The sequence below is a fragment of the Poromitra crassiceps genome (assembly GCF_964638095.1).
Source record: "Poromitra crassiceps genome assembly, chromosome: 6".
NCBI lineage: Eukaryota > Metazoa > Chordata > Actinopteri > Beryciformes > Melamphaidae > Poromitra > Poromitra crassiceps.
Window position 1 is genome coordinate 25,944,595 of NC_139627.1, and position 23,624 is coordinate 25,968,218.

At 40.9% G+C, this 23,624-nt stretch overlaps 1 protein-coding gene across 1 annotated transcript; it reads left to right on the forward strand.

Annotated features, from left to right (window-relative positions):
• Positions 1–5,410: 5,410 nt before the first annotated feature.
• lnpa (limb and neural patterns a) lies at positions 5,411–19,834 on the forward strand. Its single transcript, XM_083638723.1, has 13 exons — positions 5,411–5,467; positions 6,098–6,170; positions 7,560–7,601; positions 9,548–9,735; positions 9,821–9,879; positions 9,972–10,012; positions 15,545–15,625; positions 15,765–15,816; positions 15,925–16,146; positions 17,271–17,376; positions 17,808–17,878; positions 18,203–18,382; positions 18,612–19,834. Exons 2-13 carry the CDS (start codon positions 6,144–6,146, stop codon positions 18,779–18,781), a joined length of 1,239 nt encoding a protein of 412 aa, XP_083494849.1. The 5' UTR covers positions 5,411–5,467; positions 6,098–6,143; the 3' UTR covers positions 18,782–19,834.
• The last annotated feature ends 3,790 nt before the right edge of the window (positions 19,835–23,624 follow it).

Genomic DNA, 23,624 nt, shown 5'->3' on the forward strand with positions numbered 1-23,624 from the left:
GGACATCAAGAACATGAGCTCAGCATTTCAGTCTTGTTCCATCTGTAACTAAAAACAGAAAATACTGTTTAAACTGTCCAAACTACAAATTAAGAATCACTTTAATTTGCAGAGTACAGTCCATCTATATGGATTTTCTTGCTTATTTAGTTGGAATGTCAACAAAAAGGAATTTCACAAACATGGTATTTGGGGGGGGGGGGGGGGGGGGGGGGACACCAAGACCTTTGCCTACAAAATGTATGAATGTGTTATTTAGGTATAGTTTGTTGTTTGCTGTAGATGAGGTTGAAACGGAATGGATGACTGCAAGGACTAAGTTGCATGTGAATGTGCAAAGTGTACAATACAGGTTTGCACAAAGAGAGCGTGGTAATAATTAACTTAATTATCAATATCCAATTTCACACAGCCCTCAGTCAATGGTCCAGAGATTGGGGGATTAAGGGCTGTTTGAGTAGGGACACAACCATTAGGTGAAAGCAAGATGGAGGGTGGAGTTAGTTTCATTGAAGGGTTAGAGTTCGAGCATTCAATTTGGTGAAGTTGTGTCTCTTAGCTGGAAACCTGCTACAACGTCAGCCTCGACTTGGAGCATTGCCGATGGCAGCGAGACCTACATTATATAGCTACTCGAATGCCAGCTTGATGAGGGGGTCGCAGGGGAGAGGCCCCAGCAAAATGAGTAAATTGTGTGATTTCACTAGGATTTCAATGACTAGAAGTTAGCCCAAGGAAAGAATGTAGTGCCTTGGTAACACTAGCTTTCACTCTCTCCTGTTATATCCCCATCTACATTATTTATCATAAAATTGAGTAAGTGGGCTCTGTCTGTCTTTCTGCGATTTTGGTCCCACATTGTGAGATTTGATGATGTCACAATGTCTACGACATCATCAGTGATGTCACTCGAGCAATTGTGATGTCACTGATGATGTCACAGTGTTTATGACTCACTGACGTCATCAATGATGCGAAGTTGAGCAATTGTGCGCTGAGTGATGTCACTCGAGCACTCCATGATGTGATCAGTGATTGTCACTCGAGCAATTGTGAGGTCATCAGTGAGTGATATCATCAGTGATGGGAAGTTGAGCAACTGTGTGCTGCGCATGGCGCATGCCAATAGGACGGGTGAGGCCACCAGCAGCCGAGCTGTGGGCGAGCCCATGCAGCGGGCGAGCCTAGGGATCGAGGGAGTTGCAGGCTGGCCAGCCACGGCATAGCCCTCGGCGCACATGACGAGGTATTTGATGTTGTAGCGTGTTTTCCGGTTTACCCTGCCTTCAATTTGTCAGAAATAGCATCGTTACAAAGTGAGCACAGATGAATGATGCAATGTAGTGGGAAAGTCACTGAGGTGGGAGAGTGAGAAGACCTGAGTTGCCGAGATGTGACGTTTAGAGGGAGGTCAATGATAAAAACTATGATGTAATTTATAACTACTAGAAAGTCTCGCGGGACTTTCCAGACGAGAGTTGTGTCTCTCACTGACCCGACAGGCAAAAATGGGCTGCCTGTAACTAGTGAAAAGAGCGAGGGGGAGAAATGCAGTCTGATCGTTCCTTAGGGAACAGTTTATGACGATATGCGTCGAAAACGGGAATAAAACTGTCTATTTAAATGGAGGAAAAGCATGCTGCCACTTGGCCCTCACGGAGCTCCATTCTAGGAGTGGCTTGGACGCTATTGATCTCAAAACAACGCCTAGGACGACAAAAACGCTGCGGAGAGCACTGGGTGAGTCGTCAGATCATAATTAATGTGAGGAGAGGGCTGCAGGTAAAAAAAAAAAAAAATTCTCCTTTAACTTATTGTACATTTTTGTTTACAGCCTGGCGAAGACCAGAGAGTTGAAACGCGTTGCGTTTTGTGCCCCTGTCTATTGAAGATGTACATTGTTTAACTATTGTAGTAGACAGACATGTACTTTACTTCGTAAATTAAAACCTGTCTATAAGTATCCAAGAAGCTAATTTTTTCTCTTTTCTGATTCACATTTTTGTTTAATAAATTAAGACATTCATTACATACCTCCTGACATGGCTTTTCTCATCTTCATTTTGGCACTGTGTTGCAAATGTAAAACATCAGCCACCAAAAAACAACATTACTAAATCATAAATCCTACTATAAATTGGAAAGCTGTGTGTGCGTGTTTGTTCGTGCATGCATCTGTCCAAAGTTGCAAGGCACACCATTGCCCCGATCGCCTCAAGAATTAGCCGAAACACTTTTCAGGGGTCTGGCATGAATCCGGAGCGGAAAAAATGCCCATGGGGGCACTAAAGCGATATTTTACGTAGACCAAGCGGTGCTGACATCTTAGATCCAATCACAGCTCACACTGCTATGACATTAAGTCACTGACGAGGTCATACCTTCTACATCACTGATGACATCACAGTTGCTTGAGTGACATCACTAATGTCATACAGTTCTACATCACTGATGATGTCACATCACTGATGGCATGAGCAAAAAAGTGTGCCCAGGGTTTATGTATATAGTCTCACAGAGTTGCTACATTTAGAACAGTTTGAAACCTAGCTTATTTCCTGTCAGCTATTGTATTAGCAAACACTGCAAGGAGTAAGCTAGGGACATTTATGCTGTTAAGAAGCGTCTATAGCCTACATACACGCTATAGCCTACATACACGCTATAGCCTACATACACGCTATAGCCTACATACACGTTTGTCACAAATTTCAGGACCGGGGGAAAGGTCAAGGGTGACTTAAGTTAAAAATTCCCAAATGGTGCTTTGTTCTAGAATTGAGCGTGCAAAGCTTGGTTCATCATCTTCAGAGTCTCCACCCTAGAATTGAGTGTGCGTAGTCTACTCCAAAACACCCCTGAGTTGTAGCTTGAGAACAATTAGCTGATGTAACCTAAAAACAAGGTTCTGGCATCGTTAACACCCAATTTTAATGTAACATTAACATGTTAACATGTGACAACTACTAGCCACTGCTAGTGCAAACATTTTCTTCTACTGTTCGCTAACTGGCTTCCCATCTTGGCACACATCAAATTCAAGACACTGGTACTCGCCTACAGGGCAGTACACCAGACTGCTCCTCCCTATCTGCAATCTATGGTCAGGTTCCAAACCTTACATTGCTCCCTCCGGTCCTCCACCCTTGCAAATCGCCTCGCCCCTCCATCGCTACGTGGGCTCAAAAGTCACTCATCCCGGTCACGACTCTTCTGGTCCCTGGCACCAACCACAATGGTGGAACGAGCTCTCCCCTTCTGCAGGACGGCTGAATCACTGCCCCTCTTTAGGCAGAGACTAAAAACACACCTTTTCAGGCTACACCTGGACCATTCTTGAACTAACCACTGTCCTATTAAAATAAATATATACTAATGCTACTTATTCCTTCAAGTATTATTGACAAATGCTGCATATTCCTTTTAAAAGGTCTTGATTGATGTGCAGACTGTGTTGCACAGTTGATTTCACTGCTGTTGACAAAATGTACTATTGTAAGTCGCTTTGGATAAACGCGTCTGCTAAATGACGTAATGTAATATAATGTGCTAGTTAACTAGCTGACCCAAAATGGAGGGCACCCGGGTGGTGTAGCAGTCTAGAATAGCTATGTGTCCTGGTTGTTGCACTAGTGCCTCCTCTGGTCAGTCGGGGGACCTGTTCAGCGGGGAGGGGAACTGGGGGAATAATGCGCTACATCCTCCCGGTGAAACTCGTTGCTGTCGGGTGAAAAGAAGCGGCGTGGCGACACTACATGCATGTAGGAGGAGGCATGTGAGAGTCGGCAGAGGGGGTGTAATTCTGTAACTCTGAAACTAGAGTTGTTAGTTTAAATCCCTAAATGAGAGGGTGTATGAGGAGTGTCACCAGTATTACATTGATGCCCACAAAGGCCACAATCACTGCCAAAGTGTCCTTGAGCAAAGGCACTGCACCCTAAAACTAGTCCAGGGGTGATGTACAGTGACACTCTATATGGGGTCACTATGGGAGCAGTCTATGTCCAAGTGCTTGGGATGAATATCCAAAGGCATTGCAAACCTTTTGACAGCAAAATTAATTATATTCTACCAATTCTTTCCGATTAAAAGCCATGACATATTATAGCATAGGGAATGTTGCCAGGCAACCACATACGGTAAACATAAATATAAAGGAACATCCATGGGACATCAAAATAGATATGGTGCATGAAATCGCGTTAGGAGCATGAGAGACTTATGATTACATGCAAGTCAGCTAGGAGAAATCTGACTTTGCACTTCCATGACTTCTGATTGCTTGCTAGCTTCCTGGTAGCAAGTTTGAAGGTAAAATTATGTATATTGTTATAGAGTTTTGTTGACTCTATAGCACATAATATACTATATAGCTAAGGAATACCTAATACATTAGTTACAGGCAGGTGCTCTCACACTTGTGCACCTGCATTCATAGCATTTTTAGACCTCTCTCTATTATGTTGTTTTTTTATGTCATATTTTTACTGTGCTGATTCTTTTTAGTATTGTTAGTATTGATGCTATCTAACCAGTACCCTGAGTAGCCTACTCATTTCGTTCCCTTTCATGTATCTGTTCTGGAATGACAATAAATATCCATGAACCTTGGAAGCAGAAGATTTCTGAGCACTGACATCTTGTATGTTTCTACCAACATATCAATTATCATGCGAGAGAGCCGAAGCATGATTTTTATTCAATCAGTGGAAGGAAATGGTCTTCTCTCATCTCCTAGGTGTGGAAAAGAGAAACATTGTATAGTTCCTATTATTGCAGCTAAACGCTGCAGAGTTTTGACGTTTTAAAGGTAGGCCTATTTTCTACAGTCTATTGGCTGAACCCTGCAGACAACGTTGATAGTTGTCAACTTAGTTATTTGAGAAAATCCCGAAGAACATTATTCCACAGTTTGGCTACTTTGAAAACAAAACAAATAATGTGTATAGGCCTAAAAGCTACTGAAACATTGGAGATTAATTGTTATCTTCGGTTGCTAGCTAGTAGTCATTTTTGTATTTGTATGCATAATTTGTTAGCACCTGCAATAAACACAGACATAAAGAAGGGCTGTGGCTGTCAGAACACATTGCATTTTGTGTCCAAGTTCCAAACCCAAGAGAAAATGTTGCACCAAGTAACAGACCAGAGACAACATCCTCGGCTGCAGTTGATAGCAATTTTAGGCGGGTATGTGCCTGTAACAATGTGCGTGTAACAATAATAATGATATTATATAACAATATTCAACAATACTACAACATCTGATGTGAGTTGACTCACCAGCAGACTGATCTTATGTCGTGAGAGGGGGGACCCACCAGCAACTCATTTGGAGTCCCAGCCCAGCTGCTTGAAGGCCCAAGGACAGACAGAGACACTCCCCCATCTTGTCCCAACACGCCTACCGTGAAAAGACAGGAGCCCTGCGGGGAGACTGGAGAAGTTGGCTGCCAACCGTGCTAAGGTAAATACCCCCTAGTACTACTTTGAAAAAAGTATGACGGTATCTTAGTATTCATTCATTCACTTGCCGTGTGTGTTGTTAGTTCTTGTTTGGACAAACCGGGACGAGCGTATTAGTAAGTTGACGTTAGCTAACTTAAGTTAACGTGGTGAATAATGGTAACGCTAGCTAGCTAGCCACTAGGCTAGTGGCACTGGCTAGTATCCAGTAGGAGTAGGCAACGCAAGTTGTAGGCAGTGTAGTAACGCTAGGCAACATACTCGACATAACGAACCTTCCCTGTGAGGTTTACGTCAACTTTAAGGTTACTTCTGTTTGTAGTTTCCGAGATATCGGTTGCGCCACAAAACTAGAAATGCTGATCTGAGTTCTTCTGCTAACGTTAGCGAATGTAGCTAAGTAAGCATCCGCAAACTTGAGAGCTAACCTTAAATGTTCCCCTAAAGTCCTTAGATCATTTATCGACACTATAACGTAGCCTACACCGTAAGGTCACCCATATAGTATTTGTTTGTAGCTTTATGTAATGCTCACCGTTAAAAAGCTCGGTGGGACTGCCTACCCATGCCATGGTGTACTGACAGACACTGACAGTTTCTGCAAGTTGATGACCAAATGTTTTGTCAACAGGTTGTCTGTTTGATACCCAGCGAAGGCTCCCAGTAGGATCATCAACATGGGGGCTATTGTCTCGCGGTGGAGGGTTTGTATTATATTTCTGGTTATGGCTGTTTGGTGCTCCTGCACTACTAACGCAGGCTACTTTCTTTCATGTACATTTTGTACTCAAAGGTAATTTCTTTGTAGGCTTTCCGTATTGGGCTATATTTAGGACAGATCATTGTGTAGGCTATAGGACAGATACATAATAGAGAGCGTGTCCCTGCTAGAGGTGTACAAATGATCAGAATTAAGATGGCATGTTTAGGTTAGAACATAATATTATTATCTATTAGTCAATAGTCATTCTTTGACTCCCTGGCTTAAACTGTTCCCTGCCCTCTCTGGCATGTAGAACTTAAAGAGGACATGAAACAACAAAAATAGACATAGACAGAGCTTGCTGTATTACTGAGATGTACTACAATAAAAAATAACATTATTATAAAAGTAAGCCATTGTTGAGAAAATAATTGTTGTTGTTGTTGTTGAAAATGCCTGTGTGCTATATTTGTAGCCTAGTGCGTCAGAGCATGAAGTCACGGGGGTGGCCGTACTGTACAGTAGGCTACAGTACAGGTTAGTCGAGTGTTGGTACTAAGTACTTTGAATGTTTTGATGAATCAAAACAAGTCAGAAACCCAACAGTGTATGCTGTGAGCCTGCTTAAAGAATTACAGTGATCAGACCAACCCGGCCGTAAATAGAGGACGCAACGTTACACAGAGGCAGATGGGTTGCCTCTGTGGTTGGGCCCAACCAAAAGTCAGTCTCTGGTTTTGAACACACTGTCCCATCTTGTCTAGTCTAGGGTAAAATGCAAATGAACTACTAGAGTCACATGATCAAATGTTTCATTTCGGCTTTAAAGCTAATTGGACTAAAGCAGGCAGACTAATTGAAGTGCATATGTTGCACAAGTCAAAACAGCTACAAACAGATCTCTTTCCCACTTCAGTCAGCTATAGACGGTTTTAACTTGACAACAAAAACATTCTAAATTGAACCCCCGCTCACTTCCTGTTGCAGTGTTTGCTATGGACATAAAAGAAAAAAAAACATTCAAGTGCAGGACTGACCATTCCGTGAAAACCGTCTATACAGCTGAGCAGCGAAAACAAAAGTAACGATGTCGAGTGAATATTTCTGCAGTTTACCGAATGCTGAGAAAAAGGAAGTGCTGTGGGGTTGCGCTCTGGTGAAAACCGTCTATAGGAACACCTGCAATGTAGCCTAACTGATTGTGCAAAGCAACTGAAACCACAGACAACACACCCGCACAATTATAGCCTATACAAAATAGGATATGCAAAAAAAATTATATATATGAAAGGAGCTTCTAGTTCCCAGAGAGAACTCTCATGCAGAAACATAGGACTTCTTGTGGCAAATGTTTTTATTATTATTTAAAAAGAAATGTTTTGTCTTGCAGGCTAAACCATCCACTGTGGAGGTTTTGGAAGGACTTGATAAGGTATGTTTTACCCAAACCCTTCCCAAAGATAGATTGCCTGAGGTGTTGGTGTGATATTATATAATACGTTTAGCTCTCATAACCTACTTCCTGGAAGTTTTTCCTCTTTCCATTTTGCGGATATGTGCTATGAGATAATGTGCTATAAATGACCTACTAAAGCAATAGAAATCTATGTCCTAAACATTTAGTAGCCTGTACTGCATCGCCTAATGTGCATTGTGGAACTTATGCAAATGAAGCCAGGCCATTAAATATGGTCGCATCATAAGAAGCACAGGTAGATAGACACAAACAGCATGAACTTAAAACATTCGTGCTCATCCAGTGTGCACACGCAGAGCCCAAGAGCTAGTGCTGATTGATTGATTGGGTGGTTTAAATTTATTTTACAAAGCAAGTCCAGTTGATAATGCATGTACAGTTTTTAAGGCAGAAGATATGCATGAATTTAAAGGGTCATGATACAGAATAAAGCCAAAGAGTTTATTTATATTGTGGTCCTTTGGGGAAAATAGAAAGGCTGAGGACATGCCTAATGTGATAAATTAAAGTTTTTCAGCAGCATAACAATGGAGAATTTTATGTATGCATTGCACATATCAGCTATAGCAATTACACTTATTTATCCTGCATAGGCTTGGGAATAGTGATACAGGTTAAACCTAGGTGAAAATTGACAATAGGTTAGAGAAGACTGGTTTGCAGTGGTCAATTACAAATGCTGAAGGTGTCTTCTTGATATAAAGGGAGAGTGCTGTTTATCCACTTCCCATACAAAAAAAGGCAATTTCTTAATGATCAAAATGAAAAGTTACCATGATGTGATATTCATAATATTCCCATGATGTCACATGCATTTCTGACCTGTATGGCCACTTTATACACACAGCTCATTGAATGTGTTTGTCATTTGATTGGAATCACCTGTTAATTGATTAGAAACACCTGCTATTTTCCTACCAAGATGGCTGTGTTCACAGAATACTATGCATACAGGTCCTCCTGCCCTTACTGTACTTAGGAGGTTAGGCGACATTGCTCATAGGCACTTTGGCATTGGCAGTAATGGGCATCAATAGTACCAGGAGTAACCTAGAAATCATTAGTTACTGGGCTAGCCTTTCATTCCATGTTGTTCCCTCTTTCAAAAAATAAAAATAAACTTTGTGTAGAATAGAATCCTGTCATGTGGAGAGATGGTTGTTGGCCTGTTTAGTCTTCCTTTGCATCAATAAAGAGGAAGTATTTTGTCGTCTTGTTTTTTTATTTTCCTTACCCACACCCATGACCCACACAGCCTGTTGTGTGGCTGGGGCTGAGATCCGGTTATGCAATGCTCAGACAGAGTGACAGACACACATGCTGCTGTAACTGCAGCATCACTTTATCCACAGTGACTAACACTGGCTCCCATTCTGTCCACCAACTATTTCTGGAGGGGATTATCAACACTTTTAAAGCACTGGGGTTGCATTTCCTTCTTTATAAAAAGGAAGGATGAATGAGTTGCTTGTTAAGTGCAAAATGAAAGTGAATTGAACTGAAGGAGTTTTTTGTTTCTTTTTTGCCAGAATGGAAATTTGCACATGATTTGATCACGCCTTCCTGCATGACATGCTCCCCTTTTCTAAGCCAAGTTTGAATAATACTGTGCTGATAAGCTGCATGTTTGCATTTTAATTATCAATCCTACTAAAGAAAATGGTATTGATTGTAAAAATGCAACAGTTAAGCATAATAGATTTAACTTTAAAACAAATCTGCAACACACTTATTAGGTATTTTGAATGGTTATAATGTGATACAATTGGTTTAACAAAGTGGATACTTGAATGCGTCACCATAGACATCTTAATCTGTCCTATATCTTTTACGTTTTTGAAATGTTTTCATCTGCCAAAAGACTGCTGTGTTAATGCACTGATTTGTAATTGCTTTCACAGGATATCCAGACTTTTGAGGAATACAGTGAAAAGTACCAGAGGCAGTTGAAGATATGGGTCGGGCGTCTGCTTCTCTACTCGTCTCTCCTCTACCTGATCACATGTCTAGTTGTGTATTTCTGGTACCTGCCTGAACAGCTGATGGGGCGGCTTATATTGTCCCTTCCATTTGTAGTATTTCCTTTAATGTAAGTATACAAAATAATTCATCACATTTTCACTATGTAGTAACTAAAACCTATGAACCAGTTTGTCTCTTGCTTTGCCCTTTAGAGTGTGGTTTCTTCGGAAAATGATTATAATTCTTTTTTCACGGAGAACTGAAAAAAATAGTAAGATTCTATTTATTGTTGTTACATAATATACCACATAGTCATTTTTTATATGGTCTTTAAATATAAATTCTAAAAATGTTTTGTTTCAGATGAAAAATTAGAAGAACTTAAAGCACAGAAAAGGAAAATAGTAAGTGGCTTTCTTTTTGGATCTATATACAGTATTTTCCTCACTTTCCACTCTGTAGCCTATAGTGTCAAAGAACATTGTTACCTATGACACTTGTGGTTTGAAATGCCCCAAGGCTGGTTTTGGCCTCTTGATGCTTTGAAAAGAAAGATGCTGTGCTAAGACACACATGGACAAAGTTGCCTCAAAACGTCTTTAATATACAAAGAAAATAATTGATGAACTCAAAAGATGGATAGCATAATATACTGTAATCGAGATACAAGAAGAAAGGCAAACAACATATCCCTTGAGTAACACATTTGAAGTTGATAGGCGTAAACATGAAAATAATTTGTTTGAAAAATGCAAAGTGGGGCCGTCCGGGTAGTGTAGCAGTAGATTCCCTGCCTACCAACACGAGACTTGCAGGTTCGTGTCGGGGCGCCCGTTCGGAGGGGAAACTGGTGGGCATAGCGTGATCCTCCCACGTGCTACGTCCTGCCGGTGAAGCTCCCCGCCGTCAGGTGAAAAGAAGCGGCTGGCAACTGCACATGTATCGGAGGAAGCATGTGTGTGTCTACGGCTCTCCCCAGATTGGTCAGGGGGGGGAAAGCAAAGTGTAGTGAAAATAACTCACTGTTGCTGTATTAGAATCACTTGTTTGTGTCATGATATATCATGATATCAGGGGTCAAACAATAATACAAGACATAAAATCTCGCAGTGAAGACAAATTGAGGCAATTTAATTCCCTATGTGATTTATATGTTGATGGATAACAGGCAGGCTGTCAATCTGTCTACGCTGCGTTTGTAGCTTCGTACAACAAAAGTTGAAACCATTTGAACTTTTGTTGAACTGCTACAGGACAGGAATGATAGAGCTCAACAGTCGTGACGTTTCTTGATCCAGAAGTGAGTTCCCCATTCATTTTCTCCATAGACATTTCGAGAAATCCTTATATAACGAGTTTTAAGGCTTGAACCAAGCCAAACAGTCTTCCAGAGAATCGAGAGTGACCATAAAACATTTCACTTTCAGCAAAAACAACAAATTAATGCCGGGAAAAAAGATTTATTTCTTGTTTATGATTCTCTGGAAGACTGGTTGGCTTGGTTCAAGCCTTAAAACTCGTTATATAAGGATTTTTCGAAATGTCTATGGAGAAAATGAACGGGGAATTCACTTGTGGGGGAGGAAACGTGACTGTTGATCTCTACTAAGGCCAAAAGGTCAGGGTCGTGGGTGCCCCAGAGTGTGACCATAATGCCCCTTCTAAAATTAACTCTGGACACGGCCAGTTTACCATGCCCTGTTTTGAACTGGACGTTGTGCCCTTATAAGACAATTGTGGATTTCCTCATTTAAAACTACATGCAATGCAGCAAATAATCAAACTCACATTTCCCAGTCTCCGTCATCACGCTGGACATGAACAGTAGCGGGAGATTTCTCCCAGTCCCATAAATATGTGTAACGTAAACATTAACAGCGAATTAATTAAACTGAGGGAGAGAGGGAAGCTATCGTAACCGCTAAGCTATTGCTAAATGTTAAGTTCAGTAAGTAGGACTGCAGGACTTAATTGTTATATTAGGATTAGGATATTTATTATTTTGTTGGGGGGGAAAAAACAAAAACGTTTTTAATAAATATTGGTTTTGGCCTTGGTGTCCTACATTTGGGCCGCGATGCCCAAATAAGTTGGTATTTATCAAAAGCCAAAGTGGCCGTGCCCTAAAATGACTTAAAGCCACGCCTGACTGCACTATACACATAATCATCTGTTGTTGTGTAGCTGTTCACTAGATTATCAGAGATGTCGAAGGTGGAGCTTGCTCTTCGTCTTGATTTTCAAAATGGAAAAGCAACACATTTGATTTGTACACAGCTTCCCATAGTTGTATGCACCCACAGCACTGAGTATTTGCTGTTGTCTGAATGAGAAAGACGATCGCAAAGAGACTGCGCTTATCGGGCTTGCCATGTTTCGGTTTTTACACAATATATCCATCTGCCCTCTTCATGAACCGCAACAGCTTGATTTTGTATTCCAATCAGACAAAGAATGGAAAGAACTTGATACATTTCATCCATTTCTGTCTGGCCACCCCCTTAACCCCACCAAATGACTCACTAGATGGGTAGTAGTAGGCATGATAAAGGCATTAAAAAGATTGGGGCATATACCGTATTTTAATTGTAGTGATCATTTTTAGCACTTATACAAGGGATCAGTGTTGGTAAACAAATGGCTTACTGGGGGCAACTTTATAATGGGACCCTATGAAGCCAGCCTTGAGTGTCTCACTCTAACGGGCAGTGTTTTTTTTCTAAATTAACTTTATTTTAAAAACTGCGACAGTTTACACAACTTTAACACGACATACAAATCAGACCCTTGAGCTACTTCTGCTCTCACTCAGAATGTCAAAATATAAGCGATGTGATGTATTGCTTTTGAGATATTAAAGGGGGACTAACCCCCCAGATATGTAACAAAACGGCGATTTGAAAAAACATATGGGAAAAACCAAGAAATTACGTATCCTCTTGTCTATACTATACTCTTTGGCTGTGCTCAGCTCAGGAATTTTTTCAAGGAAATCGACGCCATTACAGTTTGCTCACCGCCTCGAAAATAATTTATATGAGAGCTGCAAAATCTTTATAAATATCAACAACTAGCCAATGCTGGTGGCCTGTATGGAAACAGCGTTGCTCAAAATGGTTGAAAGTTATATCAATTTGGCCATTCAGTGGTGAACTAGAAATTTAATTATTTTTCTCCCATGTATGTGTGTGGCGGCTTGTGTAACTTACGTTAAAAGAGACTAGTGACGCGAGACCACAGCACAATAGTGAGGACAAACGCCCCGCTCTCACGCTCATGTAATCACAATGCGAGATTTCTCCACGTCATTCCCTCGTCCAACTTGCCATATACCGCGCCATGAAATCAATTTTTAATTTTCGTTTAGGGGCTTTTCGTGATTCTTGTTAAGTTACTGCACCTCTGATTTTTCCTTTGTCTGCTGCTGTAGCCTACACACACGGACGCACCCACGGCTTGTTTCTCTCTCTCTCTCTCTCTCTGTTCGGGAGCTGTCTGCGCTGTACACCGATGGACACGCGGCACACACGGCTTGTTTCGTTGTTTTTTACGTACTGACAGCACACTGTCTGTCGCTGACTGAGCAGAAAGCTACATGTCATGACATGAGTCCTGGCAGACTAACGTCAGGTGAGGGTCTGTGTGTGACTGTGTGGCTGGGGAGCCTCGGAGCTGCAGCTGCAAACACACAATAACCCCTCCCTCCCTCCAATTCATAGCTTTCAAGGGGCGTTACGTGCTGCCGGGAACGCCCACCCTACGGTCAAAAAAAAACTTGTTCATTCCGTTGCCTGCGAGTCGACTCACGCTGTTTGTTCAGCCAAAGTGCCGGATAGCCTACCTGTTGTGCTATCGGTTGCACTAAACCGACGAGGAGACACGACTGGCTTGTGTTTTACAGAATCCCGTCGGAGAAAGAAAGGAGAAGGTTGTGGATTTGTGCGACGTGGTTCAGTCGCTGGGAAGGGCAAAAAAAATGGCTTTTTTTTCTACCATCAAAGTACACACGTCTTTGCTCTTTGCGGCCAACATTTCATCAAAGGTAAGCTCAAGTAACGTTAACGGGGTATTAATCATTATTGTAACGTTACTTGAGCTTACCTTTGATGAAATGTTGGCCGCAAAGAGCAAAGACGTGTGTACTTTGATGGTAGAAAAAAAAGCAATTTTTTTTGCCCTTCCCAGCGACTGAACCACGTCGCACAAATCCACAACCTCCTCCTTTCTTTCTCAGATGGGATTCTGTAAAACACAAGCCAGGCGTGTTTCCTCATCGGTTTAGTGCAACCGATAGCACAACAGGTAGGCTATCCGGCACTTTGGCTGAACAAACAGCGTGAGTCGACTCGCAGGCAACGGAATCAACAAGTTTTTTTTTGACCGCCAGGTGGGCGTTCCCGGCAGCACGTAACGCCCCTTGAAAGCTATGAATAAGCTTGAGTTGTGAGGAGCCGGGAAAGGGTACAGGGGGAGTAGGGGAGTAACTATCTTGAAATCCCATAGTCTTTGGGGACAACGTGACGTCAGGTTGTACCAAATCTCCCATTCATTTGAGGGCAAAAAAAAGCAGTGTTCCACCCATAGAGGGCACTTATGCCAGTTATGCTGCTGAAAAATGATACGAATGGTAAAATGGCAACTGTTTGGTCTCAAATGTGGAAATTTTGACCAGCATTCTTCACACACCACCCCCAAAGTCATATATATTGGTTAAAAGCTGAAAAAAAGTGTTTTGGGGGTTAGTTACACTTTAATGTTTGTTTGGGACACCTCATACTAGTTAACTGCTGCGGTTCTGCATTTCCGGGTGGTTGTGATGTCACGCTGATTCGTCCTATAGTTGGTGTCAATTCAAAAGCTTGAGGCATTTATCCCTGAATTGTCTCTCAAAACTCTGAAATCAGCACTGCCAGCTTGAGATAACTGCTTTAAACCACAAGTGTCATGCATCTGCAGCTAACTCTATGATGAGTGAGAGAAACATTATGTACTGTAACTCATATAGGGGCGTATCTTAACGCCCAGTGCGAGGGCAACCGTTATCTTTGCTAGTTTCTAGCACTCAAAATCTCCCTTTTCTTTTAATTGCCATTGGGTCACTACATCAAAGGACGTGTTTCAGTGACCCAGTGGGTCACTACATCAAAGGACGTGTTTCAGTGACCCAGTGGTAACTAATTAAAAGAAAAAAAGATTTTGAGTGCTAGAAACTAGCAAAGACAACACTTGCCCTTGTCCTTGCACTGGGCATAAGGTATGGCCCATAATGTCTAAAGAGGATATAGAGTGCATTGTAATTTGGATGTGTAGTTTCTCCAGCGAAGTGAAGACTTTCCCTTCATACTGCAAGTCATGTACCTAAGCCTGTGTGCTGCTCTTATTGATCCTTCTCAGCGTTTTGGAGCAAGATAATTAGCTACTCTTAATAAATAATCTAATATCAATGCAGACAGCACTTGATTAGTACAGTGACTTAACTCAGTAAAGCACTGTGCTAATATCATTTTAATTAATAGCATTTAGTGCCAGAAATAAATAAATCTGAGGAATTGCTTGTCATCCTCTGTCAAGTCTAATAACTTTCAATAATTAGGGCTGATGGATTTTCACACTCTCCATTATCGAAGTAGTGAATGTAATTATTCTTCATATTATGTGTAAACAATTAGAAATGTTTGGTACTTGTTTTAAATGAAGATGTACACTTTAGGGAGGTAACTTATTGGTGTCCTTTCACACTCACCTGAACATTTGATATTTCTGGCAGTCAAAAAAAAAGAAAACATTTATTACAATGATTATGATGGTCATTTAATTGTTGTTTTGATTACTATGCAATCCAACTTGATACTCTTATTCTAGTATTGATTTTCTTGTTGAAACTATATTGAAAAATAGTTTTTTACATATATTATATACATTGTATCTTTTAACAGCTTGAAGAAGTTATGGAGACTGAGACGTATAAAAATGCTAAAATGATCCTTGAGAGGTTTGATCCTGATTCCAAGAAAAACGTAAGTTTTCTGTCCTCTCATAAATACTTGGTTGGGTTTTTTTTTTATAACTTGTGAAGGTAAATGGGCCATCCATTTGATTTATACCATGAATGTTGGGGAAAAAAATCCCCTAACACTGTTTGTTATTCATATTAAGGAGCTGGAATCCTCTCCAGTCGGACCTCACATGATTGCAAAACCAGGACAAGGTAGCTATTATTTTCGAAGATGACACCATTATTTTTAAAGGGCCCTACTTTCTCTTTTGGCATTGCTGCTTACCGGTGTTAAGCAGCCTGCAATGTTTCCTGTGTTAGAACTCCGGCAGCGCAATGTCATCCCAAAGACCCCCCCAGTGGTGTTGAGTCCTGCAGGCAATGCCGCAGCCCGTCCCCCTCTCGCCTCGGGGCCCACCTACCCTGGACGATCTCACCACACTGCTCCAGGTGGACCCCCAGAGAGGAGCCTGTCGGCTGTAGCTGCTCAGCAGAGCTTGATGAGGAAGCTTGTGACCCCTGGCACACCTGTTCTAGGAGTGGGTGAGTTACCTGCACACAGGGGGAGCACATCATAATGTGGTCGATTAAGGTGTGATTTACTCTTCCCTGGCTCCGTGTCCCCAGTTGCTCAAGGCTCTGTGTGTTGTCAGCAAGGGTGGTATATGTTGTATAGTTGTAATGGGTAATTGTGTGGATGTAGTTTTCAAATATTTTACTACAAGGTTACCGCTAAGCCTTTCTAAAAAAAACTATAATAGCAAAGTCAGTTGAAAAGTAGGCGATAACTTCTGATATAATTTGGAAATGTACAATTATTGCCTTTATATAAGTAATATAACGTGTGTAGTTCTTGAGTTGCTTTTAAAGATTTGAAATGGGAGCCAGCCAACACTGAGGAACTCTCCAAAGAACGCTTGTTGTAAAAAGGTTTCTTTGGAGTGTGTAAGTATTGAATATTCAATATGAATTATTTCTGGACTATGAACGCTCCCCAGAAGATGCAAATAAGTGCAAACAGTAAAGGAAAATGTGCTCCTAGAGGAAGCAGCATGCTGTAATTGCCATGTGGAATGCCAACTGTGAGGTATGCACGAAGCAAGATCATGTTAACTGTGATTAATTAGCCAGACCTGCGTTTGTTCTCTGGGCATTGGTGGTGGAATCTCACTAAATGTCTCTTAATGCTTGGTGAAATTACCTTTGGCATTGGGCACACCTCACAAATGGTTTACATGACTTGATGCTATCAGCTGCGTCTGTTGAAAATTGAAAGTGAAAAGCAATTTGATACAAAGAGTCACCACAGAGTTTCCATATGTTGGTAAATTAATAACCAGCAGGATACTGAGGCTCTGCCAAGTCTCACAGAAATGACCAGTCATCTTCCTATGATTGCTCTTGATGTTAGATTATATTAATTACTACTCACCAACACGGCAGGGAATCTGCACGTGCTTTGCAAGTGAGATGCAGTTTTGGAGTCATTATGAAAAAGGGGCAGGTTTTGTACAAATGGATCATGCCTTGTGCAGCTAACTGTGAAGTGAACCTCTGCCTCACTATTTCACAAAGCTCTTGCTGTAGTGTGGCCCTGTTTACACTGATTTGTATTCCAGGCTGCAGAGTGTGTGTAGCTAATGGGCATGGGTGCTATGCTTTAACAGGGATCCACCCCCCAGGCCCGCCCCTGGCCAGACCTGTGCTCCCGAGGGAGAGAGGCGCTGTGGACAGGGTCATTGAGTATCTTGTTGGAGATGGCCCTCAGAACAGGTACGCAACCTCTGCTTTTAAACCGCTCTTTTCAGTAATACACTCATATTTTAACAGTTTACCTTGGAATAAAGATTCTTCATTCTTTCTTGTGTGGTTTTGTATTATACACTAGGTTCCTCATCCCAATCTGTACACACACACACACACACACACACACACACACACACACACATACACACACAAAATGCACCACCTAGAATTATTTAGATGCATTTCATATTCTACATAATTGCCAAATTTACCACCTTCTTTCTATGGAAATTGAGGTCAAAATGCAGATTAATGTCCCAAGATTATTAGTGGATTACTAATACTTGTGCTCCACTTGAGCTGTGGAAAATGTCATCCTATATATCAACAGAATGATCTTTGGGTAATGTCATTCCATGTCTGCACTCTCACCCAGATTGTTTTTGCTCCCTCTTTAGATATGCTCTCATATGCCAGCAGTGTCTGTCCCATAACGGCATGGCATTAAAAGAGGAATTTGAATATGTTGGTAAGATTTAGAGAAACACAACACCCTTTGTCAGTCTCCATCAAACACTGTGCCTTCATTTGCCCTCTAGCATTTGGCAGCATAGTATATCATATGGCTCTTAAATGCCTCTGCCACTACCGACCTCTGTAAGCAAAAACACAAGATTGAATATGCAAACTAGTGCTGCACATCGATCTGAAGTGTTTATGCATCTCTGGCATTTTTTTCTTTTGTCATTGGTTTCATATTCATGTATATTAATCTGTGTCTGTATGAAAATGTATTAGTGACTCAGGTGACGTGGACTATATTATGTACAGTGTTTTATGTGTCTTATTTCAGCCTTCCGATGTGCGTATTGTTATTTCCTGAACCCTGCAAGAAAGACCAGGCCTCAAGCCCCTCGACTCCCTGAGATCATTGGTGAGCAGAAGATGTCGACTGAAGCAGCCGTACCATCATCTGGTCCTGACGCAGTACCATCATCTGGTCCTGACGCAGATGAAAGCCAGCCTCTTTTAGGTATGTTCCTCATAATGCCAAATTAATTTGGTCCACACATTATGGAGTGCTCAAGTGATGTCACTTGAGCAATTGTGCATTGTGATATCACTGATGATGTCATCAGTGCCTGGCCACGACCCATTGCTGTGCAGCAGCTATAATTTGGGTTGAAATTAAGCTTGGTTTTGTGGGTTATTTGTTGATACATATTTTGAATGCAAAACTGAAATGTATCTCTGATTCCCAGAAAATGACAAGCTTGCTGACACCTCTGCTGAATCAGACACCCAAGAGCCAGGAACTCCTACCACAGAAGGCAGCCCCGAATCAGACGAGCAAGGCACTCCAGAGTCACAGGACATCCCTTCCGAAAAATCTGATGGGGAACAAGATGTGTCCGCCATGGAAGTGGAATAGAAAGTGATTTCAACACAAGTAATGCTGGAGCTTTATTCTTTCTGTGAGGAAACATCATGATGGTTAACATATAAGTAAATACCGTAAGTTGGAATAGAACATTAGCGAGCCAGTAGTTAACCCGATTTTCAACTTACAGTCTTTTCTTTTCAGAATTGCTTTTATAGTTGTAGCAATAAATATGAATTTAATAATGAAATGCATAGGACTAAGTATTGTTAGCAACAGCCAAATGACCCAATTTTTTTGTTTACATGTCCAGTCTATTGTAACTGAGAGCAAGAAGAAATGTTTAATTTCATGTCAATGTTCAATTTCATGTTTCATTTCAATGCATTTATTTGCGGTTATGTTTTCATATCGAAAATGTATTTTCCATATTGTCACTTGTTTTGTTTGTGGTTTCTTGACTGAATGTACAGTAACATTATTCTATATCTACAGAACTGCAAAAACATCCTGCTTTGTGGGAAATGAAATCTTTATTTATGGGAAAGAATATTTATCGATATTTTTCTATAAAAATGTGCCTTTCATGGCCGTATGAATAGCTTGGGTACTCTGTAGCACAATGGAACTAACGTGTTTACACAACTATGGTACCATTATAGGAATGCACATTTGTATTTATTGCTGAGGAGATGTCAGTAGTTTGCACCTGTCCTGAGTGCCTTTTTATATGTCAAGACTGATACACATGCAACATGTTGAGACAGTATGGATGGGAAGTTGTGGCCAACCACACTTTGTTGCTTTTTGGGGTTTATTTCTCTCCCCCCTTACCTACACAAATTTTGTCCCTCAACCCACTGTTACACAATATCCCATCTCCACTGCTTCAGGATATTGCCATTAAAGTCATTGAACTGTTGTTCAATGCAAGCTGTTTGCTCAATGTGTAATGCCAGTTTTGTCTGAATATTATTAAATAAACTTTTGAGAACGTAAACATGTGTGCTCAGGATCTCAACAAATCCATCAAATAAGTTAGGCCTAATTTGTGATTTTGTAGATCATATGTGCTGGAGGATCTGCTGAACTGATAATAGCTCCACTGTTTTGTTGGAAATATATTTAAGCAATATAGCATGAGAGCCAGTGTGTTGTGGCAAATATATCCCGCTGATCAGTTGTTATCCCACGAGGCCGCAGGCCGAGTGGGATAACAACTGATCAGCGGGATATATGCCACAACACACGCTGCTCGAGTGCTATATTGCTTTTATAAAACGGTTTCCAAGTATGATAATATAAATATAATAATAATACTATAAGTCCGACTGGCATGGTATTCTGATAGTCAGTTGAAACACTACTGTAAGGCGGGACCTCTAGCAAGAAGATAGACGTGCGGGTGATTTGATTGGATCGTTCTGGAGACTGAAGTTGACATTGGCCAATCCTGGCGCTTGCTGAGAAGCTGAGAGCTTTTTGCAAAGCCCGACACCAGAGCCGTATGCCGACACCAACTAACGTTACGTCTTATTTAGAAATGCGGGGTTAAGAGTGAGGGCGCGCGAGAGAGGGGTTAAGACATTAGCCCGCGTCTATTCTTGTACAAAACATAATTTTCTGCAAAGTATTAGTAAAGTTATAAGCGAAGATCGATTCACAAGGATCTGACAGCTTTCTCCGCCATTTGTTTTTTCTACACTGTCATTTGAGGTAACCAAAGCCTTTTAGTAAGAGTTGCCATGGCAACTCAATAACCCATGGCCATGGGTTATTGGAGTGGGTTATTGGATTTATACAATGGCTGTGAACCAATCAGATTGCTTGATTTGAGAGAGCCGTTTTATAATTGGCTAATAATACCTGCATGTATCTATGCATGTGCAGAATGTTAGTTTTTGTGATGGGCTACCTCGGCTCCTCACCATAGGACATTTAGAAGAGCATGTTAAAACTGTCCATTTTCATTAGAAGGCCAATTTTAGCTTGTGATCATTTTATTTGAGCTCATTGATCATTTCAGACAGCGTAAGATAATGGTGCTGACACGCAGCCCGACCGCTCTTGATTGCTTGACCCTCTTCATTTGCAACAAGAAAGTCATTGTGGCTACAAAGTTGCTCTTTGCCATTACGCGACCCTCTTCCCCTGAAGATCCACCGTAAACTCGGTGAGGTCAACATCTCACATCTTCTATGGGTTTTGATAATGTATGTTTACAGAGACGTGACCTCCCGGGCTTTGTAATGCATCAATGTGACACCAACAGTAACGCCTGATTCCACCGCATGCTGTTTGAGGTTGACCTCTGACAAGAGCCAAACGGGGAAAAGATGGGACATCAATAGGATGATGTTTAGATATTTTCTCAGCATTGGGCGGCTATTCAGTGTATGCCATTAGGCTACAGATATGTGCATCATCATGAGTAAACAAACATACTAACAAAAGTCTTTGTCCTTTGTGATGGATTGGAAATTAATTTTTGTGTAACATTTTTGATTCCAGTGCTTGCATTAAATCATAAGCATTTGTTTTTCTTGACAGTTTTTACTGCAGAGTCAGAATTATTTGTGTGCAAGGTTTTGAACATTCAATCTTTTGTTTTACCGTCAGTTTTTCCTCATTCGCAAAACCATTTCTCATGTATGGAAGATTTAACACAGGGGCAGATGGAGTGAGTAAACCAATCGGGAATGTACAGAAAAATAGTTTAGATTTTAATAAGATTGTCTTCTCAGCTGTCATCAAAAATCTTTGCTTATAAAATCTATTCTTACTCTGGTGCTATGAACATTTGTACTGTGAGATGATTTTTATTGGATGGCAAGTTTAAGGCCTATTTACGTACAATCGATATTTGAGATCACTCTCCAGCTCCCCTGATAAGGATGTTTATAGTGATGATAGTCTGCACCTAATTGCCCGTCAGCTTGACCTACAGTATTACATATAATATGACCAACTCAAAGCAATGCTGTTAATATATATATAACATAATATAATATAAAGTTAAAGGATACACCCGCAGGGTTTTGTCTCCAACTGTCCAAAAAGTGAATGGATGACATATGTGCTGTTATCATAGTATCACTAATTGATTTTCAAGGATGACAAATGACATACAAAGCCCCAGTGCCAAGGTAATTCTGAGCAAGCGATGAAAATGTACAGTGGGGCTGTCCCAAGGTCCATAGCTCTTTTCAAACTCATCTCTCACATGTGCATTCGAGGCCACTTGACTTAAATTTATACTGATCTTTTATTTATACCCAGAAAAAATGGCAGATAAGAAACATAAGTGTTCTTGATATTGTGTTTTGTCATATCTAGCAGCCAAAGATTGAAATCCTGCGAAACAATTTTCTGAAGAAATGAAAGAGCATGCCCTCCTGAACCCTGGAGGAAAATAACCCCGCAGTGCGAAGCGGAATATGAAACAGAGGCACAGAATAAGTAAAATAGACAAGTGCACCAGGCTTGTCACTTTTCCATTTGCTGCCCCCGAGTGTGAGCACTTCAAAATTCTCCTCATCTCAGCGAAGACCTTCATCGTTATCCTCTATCTACTGTACTGAATACAAAAAAGTACCACATCGCACCGAGATAATAAAGAAGGGAGTTTTAAAGATTCACCATGTTTCTGTCCATCACAAAGTAGGAGGAACAACAAAGTAATAAATGTACTGCATAACCCATTGTGAATTGGAGGCGATGTGGAAAATACTGGGATGAGTGTCACAAAAGCCGTTAACATGGCTGGGATATTAGAGATCACCATTGGCTCTTGACAACAGCATCATTACACAGTAATAAGAGCACCATCCCCTTCAGAGAAGCATTAAAATCAAATTAGCTCATACGAGAGCTTCTCTTGATGAGCTATGAGAGGTGATGGTTCCTGCAGTAGATCTCTGGTTATTAGTTCTTAGCTACTTGGACTTGAATTGCCACTTGACAAACTTGAGCAGCGTAAAAGGATTTCACAAAAGGTCATCAGCTTCCAAGAAATTAGTTTTTAAAATTCAGGCCATTTGATGCCGCCGCACCCAGCTGGATGGATGGGGTTCCATTTTTCCCCTCCACATTCTATCTGTCAAATCATGAATGCATGCCATTGAATGCATGATGCTGGCAATAAAGCACTGTGCTGTAGTTTACACCAGAGTGACATTCAGGGATCAGGGAGCATTGTCATTCTCTGTCCTATCCTGGACTCATTACACCACTGAGTAACGACATCTGTTTGAGCAGCAATACAATTCTGGCAATTATTACTGTAAACAATATATAGCAGTAGAACTCAGAGGGCAAAGTTTTAGAAGTCCAGAATCAAGCATATACAGAAGGTACATTGTTTTGGATTTGACCATTCCTGATTACATCAGAATGTGTGAAAATATCTATTTAGTCATAGCATTAGTAATCATCGAAACCTAAAACGTATCTACTATTATATGTACTGTATATTAGATTTCAACACAGTAATACAATTTATTTTTGCACTAAAGGCAATAGGTAGAGTATTTTCTGCTTGACCATTGATATATTGATTAATTTAAAGCAGTGTTGGGGGAAAATGCCATGGGAATCAATATCAGACAAATGGGATTTACTTAAATTTACAAGTCCCTTCATACGCAGAATAATAAACATATCAGTTGTACAGGAGACCCAAAGCACAAAAATGGATTCTCTGTTTCAGCTGTTTTACAAAAATAATATTTTTGAGGGAAGGAACGTCACTTGTTGTGCCCCAGAATGCACCAAAAACAGAATTACCCATGTTCAGGAGGGGAAACTGAACGCACCCATGGCACTACCTCATGTGGAAATCATACAAAGCATCCTGCAGGCAGCAGCTTCATTTTATGGCTTCATCTATTACCAC